Source organism: Brassica napus, chromosome C9 (genome assembly GCF_020379485.1).
Source record: "Brassica napus cultivar Da-Ae chromosome C9, Da-Ae, whole genome shotgun sequence".
Taxonomy (NCBI): domain Eukaryota; kingdom Viridiplantae; phylum Streptophyta; class Magnoliopsida; order Brassicales; family Brassicaceae; genus Brassica; species Brassica napus.
This window is the reverse complement of record NC_063452.1, coordinates 56,351,102-56,365,839: the sequence shown is the minus strand read 5'-3', so window position 1 is coordinate 56,365,839 and position 14,738 is coordinate 56,351,102. Positions and strand designations below refer to the sequence as shown.

The 14,738-nt window shown below is 37.2% G+C and overlaps 1 protein-coding gene across 1 annotated transcript; it reads right to left on the bottom strand.

The window, feature by feature from the left end:
- Positions 1-5,180: 5,180 nt before the first annotated feature.
- LOC106426202 (zinc finger protein VAR3, chloroplastic) lies at positions 5,181-7,895 on the bottom strand. Its single transcript, XM_013866917.3, has 5 exons — positions 7,403-7,895; positions 7,192-7,318; positions 6,821-7,086; positions 6,601-6,699; positions 5,181-6,499 (listed from the first exon to the last, which is right to left on the bottom strand). Exons 1-5 carry the CDS (start codon positions 7,825-7,827, stop codon positions 5,263-5,265), a joined length of 2,154 nt encoding a protein of 717 aa, XP_013722371.1. The 5' UTR covers positions 7,828-7,895; the 3' UTR covers positions 5,181-5,262.
- Between the last annotated feature and the right edge of the window lie 6,843 nt (positions 7,896-14,738).

The following is a 14,738-nucleotide window of genomic DNA, read 5'->3' as shown; positions in this document are numbered from 1 at the left end:
CAACCTTTTTGAAGTTAGAAACTTTTTTTCAACAATTTTATTTTTCATGCATACTTCTATACTTCTAGAAGGATTAGTTTCTTACTAACACTTTAAAAAAAATGTTAGTCACTAATTGAGTAATACAAATCCAAAAGATAGAATTAATAAATAAGTTAGGAAATCAAAATTTAAAATGATTTTGAGTTTAAACCTGATTTTTTTCTGCTGTAATAATATTTTGAATAATGTAATATGTGCGTTTTTATTATTGCTTACATTTTACACTTTTCCGGGCTACGCCCGATTTTATTTCTATAAATTGTTAGTTGTTTTCAGATATTGAGTTATTTCTATTGGAATATTTAATTATATATGGAAAACAATGACAAATAAAAATTATTAAAATAAAATTTAAATTATTAGAATAATTTATTATCATGTTTCCAGGATAAGATTTCAGTTCAATGCATGAGTTTGAGGAAAAACTCTCGACAACAAATAAGATCATCATCAACAAACCACAACTAATAAAAAAAAACATCCCATCATCTTCCAACCTATCTATGTATTCCAAAGTCAATCTTGCTATTTAGCCAAACTAATATAACAAAAATATTACATAACAATATGACCATAGAAAAACTACATACAACATTCAAACAACATAAATCAATGCATCGAACTCCACTTATACTCAATCTTACACTTCTAATACTTTAAAACATGTTTATTCTTTATATTTTTAGTCCACACAACAAAATCAAAAGTAACATATCAAACACAATTTTCCGCGCATAGCGCGGACAAAAGATCTCATCACAATACTAAAAGCACACTATAATCTAATTAGGCTATCCACGTCATAAAAAATAATCATCCAATCAGCTCATTTCGTTTTTACACATCAGACGGGCTTCAATTACGTCTAGGCTTCAAGTTTTTCTTTCATTTGCAGTGGACTTATGTGTGAGCTTTAGTTTCTTCTCATTTTGGACTTATCAAACCTAACTTTCATTTTTGCGACACAATATTTGGTTTTACTATTTTAGATTTTCTTTTTCTCCTTAGTATTTGGGCATGATATCTCTAGATATATCTTTTGGTCGTCTCAATGCCATTAACGCTATAACATACTACCGTAACATCTTTTGTCGTCTTATTATGTATTTGATTACGAACAGAATCACAATACTAAAAGCACACTATAATGAGCAATTAGGCTATCCACGTCATCAAAAATAATCATCCAATCAGCTCATTTCGTTTTTACACATCAGACGGGCTTCAATTACGTCTGGGCTTCAAGTTTTTCTTTCATTTGCAGTGGACTTATGTGTGAGCTTTAGTTTCTTCTCATTTTGGACTTATCAAACCTAACTTTCATTTTTACGACACAATATTTGGTTTTACTATTTTAGATTTTCTTTTTCCCCTTAGTATTTGGGCATGATATCTCTAGATATATCTTTTGGTCGTCTCAATGCCATTAACGCCATAACATACTACCGTAACATCTTTTGTCGTCTTATTATGTATTTGATTACGAACATAATATTATAATATTTTGTTTAGTGAACTAAATGAACAACTCCATTGTTTTTAATAAATATATTAGAGCAGGATGTTGTTTCTACCAAACCTGTATAATGCACAATGGACCAAAATTAGAAGCGGCACGGCTGCATTATTATGGCCACCCCCATGGATCGTAATTTTCCATAACTTGCAAGCTTTCAATTAGAAACATAAGTAATTACGTTAGCAAATTATTATTCATACAAAATTTAGTTAACAACAAAAAAAATAACAACACAAAATATTTAAAATCATCTTGAACTCACAAAATTTAGTTAAAAAAAAAATAAAAACACAAAATATTTAAAATCATCTTGAACTTGCTTTTTCACTCGCAACAAGATTTTACTTTGACAGCTCAATCAAATACGTCAAGCACTTCAAAGGATGGATAAAAACCATCAAGAAGATAAAAGCTAGAGAGGAAAAGAAAAACTTCAACCTCTTTGTTCGTTTTACAAATTGTTTTTTGTTTTTTTATCTTTCTAAAGAACAATTTCGTTCATTTACAAATTTTATCTCTATTTTGTAAATACATAGCCTAGATAAGCTTATTTACAAAAGGAAAAATTCATAAAAATTTACCCATTTTAAAAATAATATCAAATAAAAATATCAATGTTGATCAGCTTGATAGATTTTTTTTTAGACAAATTAATGTTTTCTAAAATGTTAAAAAAACTATAAAGAGTTTTGGAGAATTTGGGGAGTATTGTTAGATGGTTCTACTAAAACCATATAAATGATGCAAATATTTTTAAATTCAAAAATTAGATACGGTTTTACTAAACTAACAAAATGGAATTCAATTATATTGTAGTATAATTACATATAGACTATAAAATTGAGAATTGAATTATAGATGGGATGAAACTGGTCTCCACAAAAGGGATATATTTAATATTCCCCAACAGTTCTGACCTCCCCTCCCCGTTTTGTATAAGGTGCATTAATGTTTTAGATTTATTGGGCACATGAAGCTCATCGTTGGGCATCATCTCCAGCAACATCCAGTCCTTGACATGATCACGGGGAAGGAGATTGTTGGTACACGTACAACCTAAAGAGTAAGCAAATTGTATTCCATACTACCACCCAACTTCTTAATGCTTCCATAGTAATAATATCCCTCAACTTCTTCCATTTTCATGTCGACAGGAAAGAAGTAAAAAAATATTATTACCCTTTCATATTGAAGATGGAAAGCACTTTCTAATGATTCAATAAAATAAATGGTGCAGAAGGAGAATCCGGGGACGATGTTGGACGAAGACACACAGCTCATGGAACAAAGAGGAACCTAATCCAAATGGCTCAATCTTTACAAACTAGCTTGAGATGTATCGATCCTGTGCCTTAGATATATAATGGGTTCTAAGCTGGCAGTACTCTCCTCTCTCCATTCTTAACACGAAGAATGAAGAGCAAGTTTGTTGTGACTCCTCCAGCTAATGTCACAGAGACTCTTCTAAATAAGAACTCCATACTATGCTCTAAAAGTCAATCTTTACCATAACATTAATGCATTGTGGCTTGATGAAGGTACTTTCTTGCAGAGGAGATCCCGGTTCAGTACGGTGGTAACGAAAGAGATGAAGATACCAAATTCTCCAACGTAGCTGTTTCTGAAGTTGTCGTTAAGCCTGGGTCATCTGTAAACATAGAGATCCCAGCTTCTCAGGTAATAACTTAAAAAACAAACTCCTTTCTGTGTTCGGGAGTTGTAAAAGATCTATAGCAATATTTTTGTTTAGTCCTTTTCTTTTTAAATCAAAGTTTATTTCTAGATTGTTGAAGACTTAATTTTTTTTGCATGGGTTCACTAATAAACTCGAAACAGTTGCCAATAAATTCCCTCTAGAGACAATGGTGCTAAGTGTTATCATTAATCTTTTTTTGGACGAATTTACCATTCATCTTTTATTCACTAATCAATTCTTGAGCTTGAGACTAGAGATTTATTTCTTTCTTTAATACAGGAACAAGGTGAAACCAAAGCCTTTGAAGATGATACTCAATCTTCAAAAGTATTTGTCAAATTAATTACTGGCGCTAAATGACATGGGATGGGGGAGTCTAAATAATTTAGCAACGCGTGTCCCTGAGCTTCGGCTGTTTCTATCCATTGAATACATGGCCGGAGGATGTAATTCTTGCTGCCTCTCTAGGGCACATGGCAACCATTGCAGCCTTTTTTTAATCTTTATTTTAGGTTTCTAATAACTATCCGCTAAGTTTCGTGATTTTAAGCTTTTAGTTCTCTCTCTTTCTTGAGTTATTGCTGATGCCTGGAAGAATCTCAGAAGAAGAAGATATCGTTTGGGGGACAAAGTGATCTTTGCACAAAAAGATAGAAAGATTAAATGTTTCTGAAGACTTTCAAGACCATATATACACATAAAGTTTATATATCAAAATCCAAGCTGGGACCTTTTATAAATTATTTGACTAATAAATTAGCTAAGATACATAAAAAACTTAGAAAGACAATTGCACCAAATTTTAGCAAAAAAAAGCATAAAAAAACTTAGGAAGACAATGTGTGAGACTTGCCCGCCGTTGAAAGTATTTAATCTTACGACATATATTGGAAACTAATCACTGTCAATTTGTTCCAATGGATTACATTTTTCAAATAATTTGTATGTTCTTTTTGTAACATGGTACGGTGAATAACTGGGCGCAAAACAACATATGTAGTTAGTCTAGAATTTAATACGAAAATTGGTAGTAATTACGATGATTGAAATTTTGTACACATTTCATTGGTAACAATTATGATGAAAAGAGTGTAAAATAGAGACTCAAACACATCATGGAGAGTTGTTTAAGGATTTAGACTTAGACCACTTCTTCAAATTATATTCATTCAACAACAATCTTCATAAGTAATTTAAAAGTTGTGAATATTAAACTAAATCCTCACAATATATAAATTTTAAAAAAAACACCAGATTATAACTTTAAAATAAATAACCAAAGATAGAAATCAACATAAAAGTAAAGACTAATAAACTGGTTTGGTCTGTTATAATTTTTATTTATTATGTATTTTCATTAATTGATTTAGAGAACAACATTATCCTTAGTTTGGATCAATTTTTTATTCAATTTAATTTCTGTTATGAAACTGTTCAATATGGTATTACAACTCAATAATTCTAAAGTTAAAACAAAATTTAAATCGGCTTTAAATTTACAATTGTTTTATACAAAACCTAAATTAATAAGATAAATGTATTTTAAAGTATAACAAGGTTTAGTTAACTTTGACTCATCTTACTGATCATTCTATATATAATTTCCTTTAATAACAAATTGTGAATTAAACTATATGAAATATTTTAGACACAAAGCAATCAATAAATTCAAACGAATTTAAATTTCTTACCAATTTAATAGTTTAAAATCGATTGTAGCACATATAACAATTTATATTAAAATGTTATTGTAATTTTTTTAATTTAATTAAAACTTATACGAATACCCCGGACATAGCCCGGAAAAAGCCTCTAGTACAGAAGAAAGATGCTTTCTTCTAGTCTCTCAGGCCTACTTTTTTTTATAATTTTGTTTATTACTTTATAGATGTGATTTTTTTTTTTTTGGTCGATCTTTATAGATGTGATAAATCTCATAATTTTGTAATAAATAAAAAAATAGTGGTACTGTAAATTACACTGCAAAAATTGTTATGTTACAAGTTCATGTATCTCTGTTACTAGCTGGATCGGAATCGGTGATCGGAGGAGGATCTCTCTGCTGGCGTTGAGAAGCTAAACGCCGTTCTAGTGGAGTTTTTCTTTTGCTGACGACAAACCTATTCACTCCTTTCCTCATTGGCATTATCGACGGGAAATCTTCGTCAGGGATCTGACTTAGCTCTGATATGTTCTTAATCTCAGCCACTCGTTTAAACCATCTCTCTGCTTTAGCTTCCTCCGACATGTCCAACAAGTCAGGCTCCTTCACTAACGAACCCTCCAAGCTATTTCCATTTCTTATCTTCTCTGCCATTGGTTCTGGAATGCTACTTGAAGGTTCTTTTTGTACTACTACCTGAGAAGGGTTTTTAGCAACAGGAGCTGAAATAGTATCTGTTGTTGTTGTTGTTTCCTCTGGCTGTTTGTGTTTGGCGAAATAGTCAGGTGGGAAAGGTACAAAAGGGACAAAGTCTGAATCTTTTGTTTCAATGGAGATTCGTCTCTTGTTTGATGGAGAAGTCACTGAACGGTCTTTCTTCCTGCTCAGTGGCATTTTCTCAGGAGATATCTCTTCTGGTATTGCGCTTTCCAGATCAGAAACCTTGTGCAGTTCTGTCATCTTCTTTAACCAATCTGATTCTTTCTCATCTCTTTCTTCGCCAAAAACACTTGCACTTGACTTGTCCTCTTTGTAGACGTCTCCATTGTCCTCTGAGACACCGTTCATTTTGTTTTTGGCGGTCAGACCTATCTGTTTGTCCTCCTTATCATGCTTCTTGGCAAACATATCGGAGGGTAGTGGCACGAACGGGACAAAATCAGAGTTAACTACCTGAGAGGATTCGAACCTCTTGGAAGAAGCCGAAGAGGATGAAGAACCGAGAATCTCATTCAGGCTCCTATTCGTTTTAGTTCCATCTGTCTCAGTATTAGCCAACCTTCTCTCAAGAGGTGTCTTTCTCGTGTTAACAACATATCTATTCACTCCTTTCCTCAAAGGCATAATCTCTGGGAAATCTTCATCTGTATCAACACTGTTTGCATCAGAACCACCACCCTGCGCTAGTTTACTAAACCACCTCTGTGCTTTCTCTTCATTTTCCACCAGTCTTCTCTCAAGTTCAGGATCCTTCGAGTGAGCAGAGCCAGAGTTAGCTGAATTGAGTGAGAAGTCCCTGGGTCTCTTGCAGTCGCATCTTAAGCACGCTATGTTCCTCCCATAATTGTAAAAATCGCATCTGATGGTTGAAACAAACAAGAAAGAAAAGGGAAAGTTAAACTCACCATTCATCGTTGCATTGACCATAAAGCAGCAGAGAAAACAAAAATAGTTGCTTACTGAGGACACTCCCATTCGCTACCAGTTAGCTGTCTCTTTGGTCTTGCTTCATCACACTGGAAGCATTTGACATTTCTCGCAAAGTTCATGCCACTGCACCTGTTTCAACAAGTTCCCACACCATATGAAAGACAGTGTATAGTCAGTGATATACCATTTCAACAAGTACTCTGAGATTTATATCAAAAGGCTACTGAGAATCCAACTAACTCATTCATACCTCGAGCAAATCCAGTCACCTCGTTTCATCTCAACGTTCTTCTGAAATGAACCTCCATTTCTCTCCGAGAACTTATTTTGCATTGCGCCGTTCGACTCAGGAGTACGAAAGCTCATCTTTGCTATCTCGCTCAAAAGGTTTCGAACCGACGACTCCATGATCTCTCGGTCATGGTGTTTGATTCCCTCAGAAGAAGCAAAATCCACAACATAGCTCAAAATAAGCCTCATCAAATCCAATGTACTCGCCTTATCCATATCCACTACCTAATCCAAAACACAAAGGATCAAACCATCACGACACAATCTCAACACTGAAACGAGATTGTCTGTAAGCTACCAACTCTAAAAGAGTAACCTTTTTTTTTTTACCTTACCAATGCCCTGACGACCACTTGTAAGGTAAAGGCTCATCCTTTTGAGAGAATCAGGACCTGTCCTAAACAAGAACGGCTTCACATTCTCCACCACCACTTGAACATCTCTCCTCGAAACCATTCTAATAACATCAACAAAAGAAACCATTCTAATAATATCCGACGAAAGGAGAGTTTAAACTAGATGGAAATGTCAGCTAACTTACTCAAGCAACTCGGGTCGATCACGAGCTAGAGCCAAGCAAGCAATCACTGGACGAAGGAGAAACTCTTCCGGTAAACCGGGAAAGAACTCGTTTTCAAAACCGGAACTTGGCGCGGAATCTGTAAAGTAGCCAGCTTTGGAGAGAGACTTGATCAGCTCCGCCCATTCAGGCAGCTGGTGGTGATAAGAAGGAACAGAATCGGAGGCGGAGACGCGAACTCGGTGAGTATGGAACCGAGCGATAGGTATCGTAGAGATAAGCGGCGGAAAAGACAACGGACAACGTCGATGGGACGAGTCAACGGAGGAAGGAGCAGAGGCGAGACGGTGGAGACAGCGGAGATTGGTTAAGCGGCTGATGAAGAGGCCACGTAAGATAGGGGGAGGAGGAGAAAAGAGGGAGAGGATTCTGGTGGAGTTGTTCATCGTCTCTCCTCTTCGACGGCGACCGTTCGGCGGAGGATTAGATTTTTTCAGTTAACCGTGAAATAATTATTTCTACACTTTTTTTTTATAAAGTATGGGCCTAATGGGCTTACATAGGCTACATTGTGAAGCAAGTCTATGTGCTGTTTGTACCATATGGGCTTAACATCATGGATGTACTTAATTACTTCTTTATCTTTCTTATCAACGGTTGTGTTGTCAAGATTTTACTAAAGGCCATTTGATTTGTGACTTATCAAAAACACTTTGTGATTTATGAGATCTTTTTTTTTGTCAAGTCGGAAACAGACTCTATAGCCTATATTGAGAACACACATATATTTCAGTTGTTCGTTTACTCAAGAAGCTTGAAGCCTCATACAGCTGACAAAAGCAATTCACCTAGCTGCCTCCATTGATTTCACTGACGGTTTGGTCAAATCTCGCCAGATGATATGTCTACCACCTGTGGGAGTTTCCTGTAACGTCTTTCCGTCAATGTATTGGGCCTAATTATTTAGCCTAGTGGCTCAAATAATATATGGCAAAATGTGAAAACAAATGGGCCTATGGGTTCTTATAAAAAGCCTTGTTGGCTTTAATGAAATGAAGTTAACAACATCCCACATTGGTTGGGAGAGTTGATTTTGAGGAGTATATATATGTCTTCATGACATGAGAGGTTAAACAGCTCAGAGGAAGAGAGAGCTCCCCACGCGCGCGCCGCCGCCGCCGTCCGGCCGGCTCGGCTCGGCGTGGACTTGGGCTTGGGCTTGGGCTTGGGCTTGGGTCTTGGGCCTTGGGTCTTGGGCCCGATAAGAATATTCTTTTTGGACCAAGTTAAGCTCAACGTTTTGACGATAAGTTTAAACGAGAAAAGATCTTGCGGAGGAAGTTTCGTAACGCCTCGCCTCCGAGATCCTCGCGAGATTTCCGCCAACGTGCGCACGTGCGGCATTAGTTACGGAAAATGGCTCGTCTTCTCTTCTTTAAAAACTCGTCTCCTCCTTCATTTTTCTTTAAGTTTTTACGCAACAAAACATCACCAGATCCCTCAACGTAAGTCTAGAGAGTGTTTCGTAGAGTTTATAGTTCGATAGGGCGATCACGAGTGAGGCGTGATTCGTCTGCCATGGTTGTATCCTGGGACTCTATATTCGTACAGTCCCGTCTCACTAACGGAGCGAATATTTTGAGTTAAGGAAAGAGATCATATCTCGACTCCATGTCTCTTTGCGAATACGATTTCTTATCGTTCTTGTATTCGTTTTTTACATTCGTTTATTTCCTTAACATCGTTTTTTATTCTATCGTTTATGTCAGTCCGGTTTTCCGGCTTCTACAATCTTAACTCAAAATCGCTTTATGTTTAAAGCTTTAATCGGGTTGATAAACGATTAATAGAAACGGGTTTTGGAACCGTGTTTTCGATTTGCTTTCTAGCATTTCCGCGAAACGTTTTGTTCTTATCTCACAACGATGTTTGCGATTTGCTATACGCTTATCCGCGAAACGTGTCTGCCTAAATGTGTTTGCGATTTGCCTTAGAGCACTTCCGCAAAACGTTTCTGGTTTATTTCATTACACTTTGCGGATTGCTTTCTAGCATTTTCGCAAAATGTTGATACATTGTTCAAACGTTATATATATGAATCGTTTCAGTAACCGTTTTCTTAAGCGAGTTTGTGAAACATTCTAAGTCTATAAAAATGGTTTCTGCGAACGCTTTTAAGCGAGTTTGCAAAACGTTTTTTCCAGACTTATATCGATATGATTTGGTTCAAATACCAAAAATGAACATCGATTTTAGACTATTATTTTCTTTAAAATAATATGTTATTTGTTGAATGGAGTACTAATCCGGTTTTTCATGTTTTCTCTACAGAAAAATGACAAACGATAACAACACCCCCATTGACACCACAGATGTCATTCAGACTCCACTCAACGCTGCAGCAACTGATGCAACTGGCGTGACAACCGCTGCAGCAACAACGAGCACTATCCTCCCTGCGGGAAATGCTGCTGATGAAACCACTCGCCGTAGCCTATTCGGTGCTGGTCTTTATCAGACGGGTTCAGTATCAGCAACTGCAAGTGGTCCGGTGGCAGTTCAAACTCCTCCGGCTGTACCTAGCTTGTTCACTCAAGGGCTGATGCCAGACAAGTTTGATGGCAAAGGCTTCAAAACGTGGCAGAAGAAGATGATGTTCTTCCTGACAACGATGAAACTGGACAAGTTCATCCAGGAGGACAAGCCCCTGATTCCGTACGGGATTGATGATGTCCACAGTCTTGCAACTGTTGACATATGGGTGCATTCCGACTTCATCTGTAAAGGTTACATTTTGGGTCGTCTCATTGACCCATTGTACCGTGTCTACTGTGAGATCCCCACGGCGAAAGAGCTATGGAGATCACTGGACAAGAAGTACAGAGGTGAGGACGCTGGCTGCCAGAAGTATGTGGTCTCAAAGTTCCACGACTTCAAAATGGTGGATTCAAAACCCATCATGGATCAGGTGGAAGCGCTTCAGCTCATTTGCCATGAAATCGCTGCTGAAGGAATGTCCATCTGCGAGACATTCACAACTCTCAGCTTCATTGAAAAGCTTCCTCCAAGCTATGCGGATTTCAAGAACTACTTGAAGCACAAGAAGAAGAAGATGGGGCTCGAGGAGCTCATCATGAGGCTTCAGATGGAATCCAGAAACCGAATTGCTGACAAGGTCACTGCTAAGGAGCACAGTGTCAACATGGCTGAGCACAAAGGCAAAGGAAAGGCACACGCCCATTCTCCTGCCAAGCCTTCCAAAACTGCTGCAGCCCTGAAGGCTTCTGGAAAAAACTTCAAGAACAAAGGCATTGAAATCAATGCGAATGCGAATGTGGAGAAGTTCAGAGGGAAATGTCACTACTGCCACAAAGTGGGGCACAAGACTGTTGAGTGTCGCAAAAAGATCAAGGATGAGAAGGCTCAGGCAAATCTCACAGAGGAGGATCTCGTTGCTGTGGTGACTGAAGCCAACATGGTTGAAAGCAACAACCCCAAGGAATGGTGGTATGACACTGGTGCAACCACCCACATTTGCACCGATAGGGCGATGTTCAGCACCTATCAGAAAAGCATGACTGAGGAGAAGCTCAAGATGGGAAACACTGCAGTCTCCAAGATTGAAGGACGCGGCAATGTGATTTTGAAGATGACATCTGGACATGAGGTCACTCTGACGAATGTGAAGCATGTGCCTGACATGAGGAAGAACCTGGTCTCGGGAACCTTGCTCAGCAAGAATGGATTCGCCACAAATTTTGAGGCGGACAAGCTCGTGATTAGGAAAAATGGGATGTATTTGGGAAGAGGGTATGTTAAGGGTGGACTTGTCAAGTTGAATGTAATGACAGTCCCTCCGAAAGTTGTAGCTTCAAAAGTTTCAATGAATAAGAAAGAGCCAGTTGCTTATTTGGTTGAGTCTTTTAATATATGGCATGAAAGATTAGGCCATGTAAACTACAAATCTATACAAAGATTAATGAATTTAAATCTAATTCCTAAATGCAAAACAAGTAAACAAAAATGTGAAGTATGCGTACAGGCTAAGCTCACGAAAACGCCATCACCTCGTGTTGAAAGAACTAATAAACCTCTAGATTTAATTCACACAGATTTATGTGATTTAAAATACTTACAAACTAGAGGTGGGAAAAAGTACTTTGTGACCTTCATAGATGACTGCACAAAATATTGTTATGTATATTTATTACATAGCAAAGACGAAACCTTAGAAAAATTTAAAGAATTTAAACTCGAGGTCGAAAATCAGCTTAAAACAACTATTAAAGTAGTTAGAAGCGACAGAGGAGGCGAGTATGATGGTCCATTCAATGCATTCTGTAAAGAACATGGAATAATCCATCAAACTACAGCTCCTTACTCACCAGAATCTAATGGAGTTGCTGAACGCAAAAATCGAACTCTAAAAGAGATGATGAATGCAATGTTGCAGGAATCTGGGTTACCCCAGAACATGTGGGGGGAAGCATTGCTTACCACTAATTATATCCTCAACAAAATTCCACACAAAGTAACTGGCAAAACTCCATATGAATTATGGAAAGGTAATTTACCTTCGTATAAATACCTCAAAGTGTGGGGGTGCCTGGCAAAAGTTGCAGTACCGCCACCAAAGAAGGTCACTATTGGACCTAAAACAGTGGATTGCATCTTCATCGGATATGCACATAACAGTAATGCTTATCGATTTCTGGTACATAAATCTGAAATATCAGACATTCATGAAAATACAGTCATGGAATCAAGAAATGCATCTTTCTTTGAAAATATTTTTCCATATAAGGAAAAACAAGGTTCAAAACGAACTCGAGAAGAAAGAGACAATGACAAAAACTCAGAAACTGAGACAAACGTCGAGATTTCTATAAATGATATTTCAGAAAATGAAGAAAAAGATGAACCTCGAAGGAGCAAAAGAGCTCGAAGGAAAAATCTTTTGGAGAAGATTTCCTAATGGCATTTTTAGTAGAAAATGTTCCAAAAACTTTGGCAGAAGCCATGGCTTCACCAGAAGCTCCATTCTGGAACGAAGCGGTCAGGAGTGAATTTGATTCGATCATGCAAAATTATACTTATTACATAACGGATTTACCACCTGGCTGCAAAGCATTAGGGAATAAATGGATAATGACACGAAAACCTGGTGGAAAATACAAGTCTAGGCTTGTAGTTCAAGGATTCCGACAAAAGGAAGGCCTTGACTATTTTGATACATATTCTCCAGTGACGAGAATAACATCAATAAGACTGATGATAGCAATCGCAGCCTTAAGAGACCTAGAAATCCATCAAATGGATGTAAAAACTGCTTTTCTAAATGGTGATTTAGAAGAGGAAATTTACATGAAACAACCTGAAGGTTTTGTCATTCCCGGACAGGAAGACAAAGTATGTCGACTTGTAAAGTCACTTTATGGGCTTAAACAAGCTCCTAAACAATGGCACGAAAAATTTGACAATACAATGATGTCAAATGGTTTCAAAATTAATGAATGTGACAAATGCATATACTACAAAACTACCAAAAATGCGTATGTTTTGCTATGTCTATATGTAGATGATATGCTCATTATTGGAAGCAATAAAGACATTATCAATCAAACAAAGAACATGCTCAAAGGGACATTTGAGATGAAAGACTTGGGATTAGTAGATGTAATTCTCGGGGTTAAAGTCACAAGAAATTCAAACGGAATTATCTTAACCCAATCTCATTATGCTCAAACAATATTAGAGAGATTTAAAAATTACTCTAATAGTACGGCGAAAACTCCGTTAGATCCCCAAATGCACTTGACAAAGAATTCAGGTGAAGCGGTTTCACAAAACGAGTATGCACGTGTGATCGGAAGTCTCATGTACTTGACCAATTGTACTAGACCGGATCTGGCGCATGCAGTAAACGTACTTAGTCGATATACAAGTAATCCAGGTCATACACACTGGAAAGCTATAACGAGGGTACTCAATTACTTGCGCTACACCAAAGATTTTGGGCTTCACTATGGTAAAGAACCAGCAGTTTTAGAAGGATACAGTGATGCTAACTGGATATCAGATTCTAAAAACTCAAAATCCACGAGTGGATATGTCTTTACACTAGGAGGAGCAGCAATATCATGGAAATCTACCAAACAAACAGTGTTAGCCAGATCTACCATGGAATCTGAGTTCATAGCCTTAGACAAAGCAGCAGAAGAAGCTGAATGGCTTAGAAATTTTTTGGAAGATATTCCTATGTGGGAGAAACCTGTGCCAGCTATACGCATACATTGTGATAGTCAATCAGCAATAGCTCGGGCTCAGAATAATCTCTACAATGGAAAATCTCGTCACATCAGAAGACGACATAAAACCATTAGACAACTTATCTCAACTGGTGTAATCACAATAGACTACATCAAATCGGCTGACAACCTAGCGGATCCATTTACTAAAGGTTTGCCACGAGATGTTGTTGCTAAATCATCAAAAGGAATGGGTTTAAAGCCTATAACGAATGAGGATGCTTGATGGCAACCCTACCTATCATGACTGGAGATCCCAAGACGTAGGTTCAAAGGGAAAACAAAATCAAACAGAATCTAACCAAAGCACTTGAGACAAAGTAGTCTATTCCCAGCTCCTAAGATGATAAAAGTGCTAACAAATGTGTGAAGGATAAGCATAAGCTTTTAATGATTCCATAGCTTCTAAGCGGGGTATTACTCAATACTTTTCATGGTCAATCACCTAATGAGTGTGAAATGGGGCCGTTTCTAGGAGAATGAATGCAAGGCTATATTCTCTAAGTTCACTCATGAAAACCAGGAATAGTTCAGGGCCACAATGAACACAATAGAGAACTAAGTTCTACGAGAAAATGAAGCTGCGTTATGCCTGTTGTCTCGGTTTACATAAAACACCGGTTGGTTCAAGACATCATGTTCACCTTCTGGTAAAGTAAACCCGACAGATATTAACTATGAGTGGTTCAAGGCTTAAAAATGCCACCAACTCAAACACAGTGAATTTTTCGCAAACACTCTCGATAAGTTTGTCTAGTCTAGTAAAGATTAGAATAAGTATAGTTTTTAAAGTCTATCGAGTCTGCATTTAGTCTGCATATGTTTTAGAATAGTCATTTCTTTTCATGTGGGGGATTGTTGGGCCTAATTATTTAGCCTAGTGGCTCAAATAATATATGGCAAAATGTGAAAACAAATGGGCTTATGGGTTCTTATAAAAAGCCTTGTTGGCTTTAATGAAATGAAGTTAACAACATCCCACATTGGTTGGGAGAGTTGATTTTGAGGAGTATATATATGTCTTCATGACATGAGAGGTTAAACAGCTC

What these genes read in the sequence shown, in the direction of transcription:
- LOC106426202 (XM_013866917.3), bottom strand. Translation starts at nt 7,827, where the DNA reads ATGAACAACTCCACCAGAATCCTCTCCCTCTTTTCTCCTCCTCCCCCT. An exon ending in GGTGACTGGATTTGCTCGAG is followed by an intron (nt 6,700 to 6,820) that starts GTATGAATGAGT and finishes TTGTTGAAACAG; the next exon opens with GTGCAGTGGCATGAACTTTG. An exon ending in AGCGAATGGGAGTGTCCTCA is followed by an intron (nt 6,500 to 6,600) that starts GTAAGCAACTAT and finishes TTCAACCATCAG; the next exon opens with ATGCGATTTTTACAATTATG.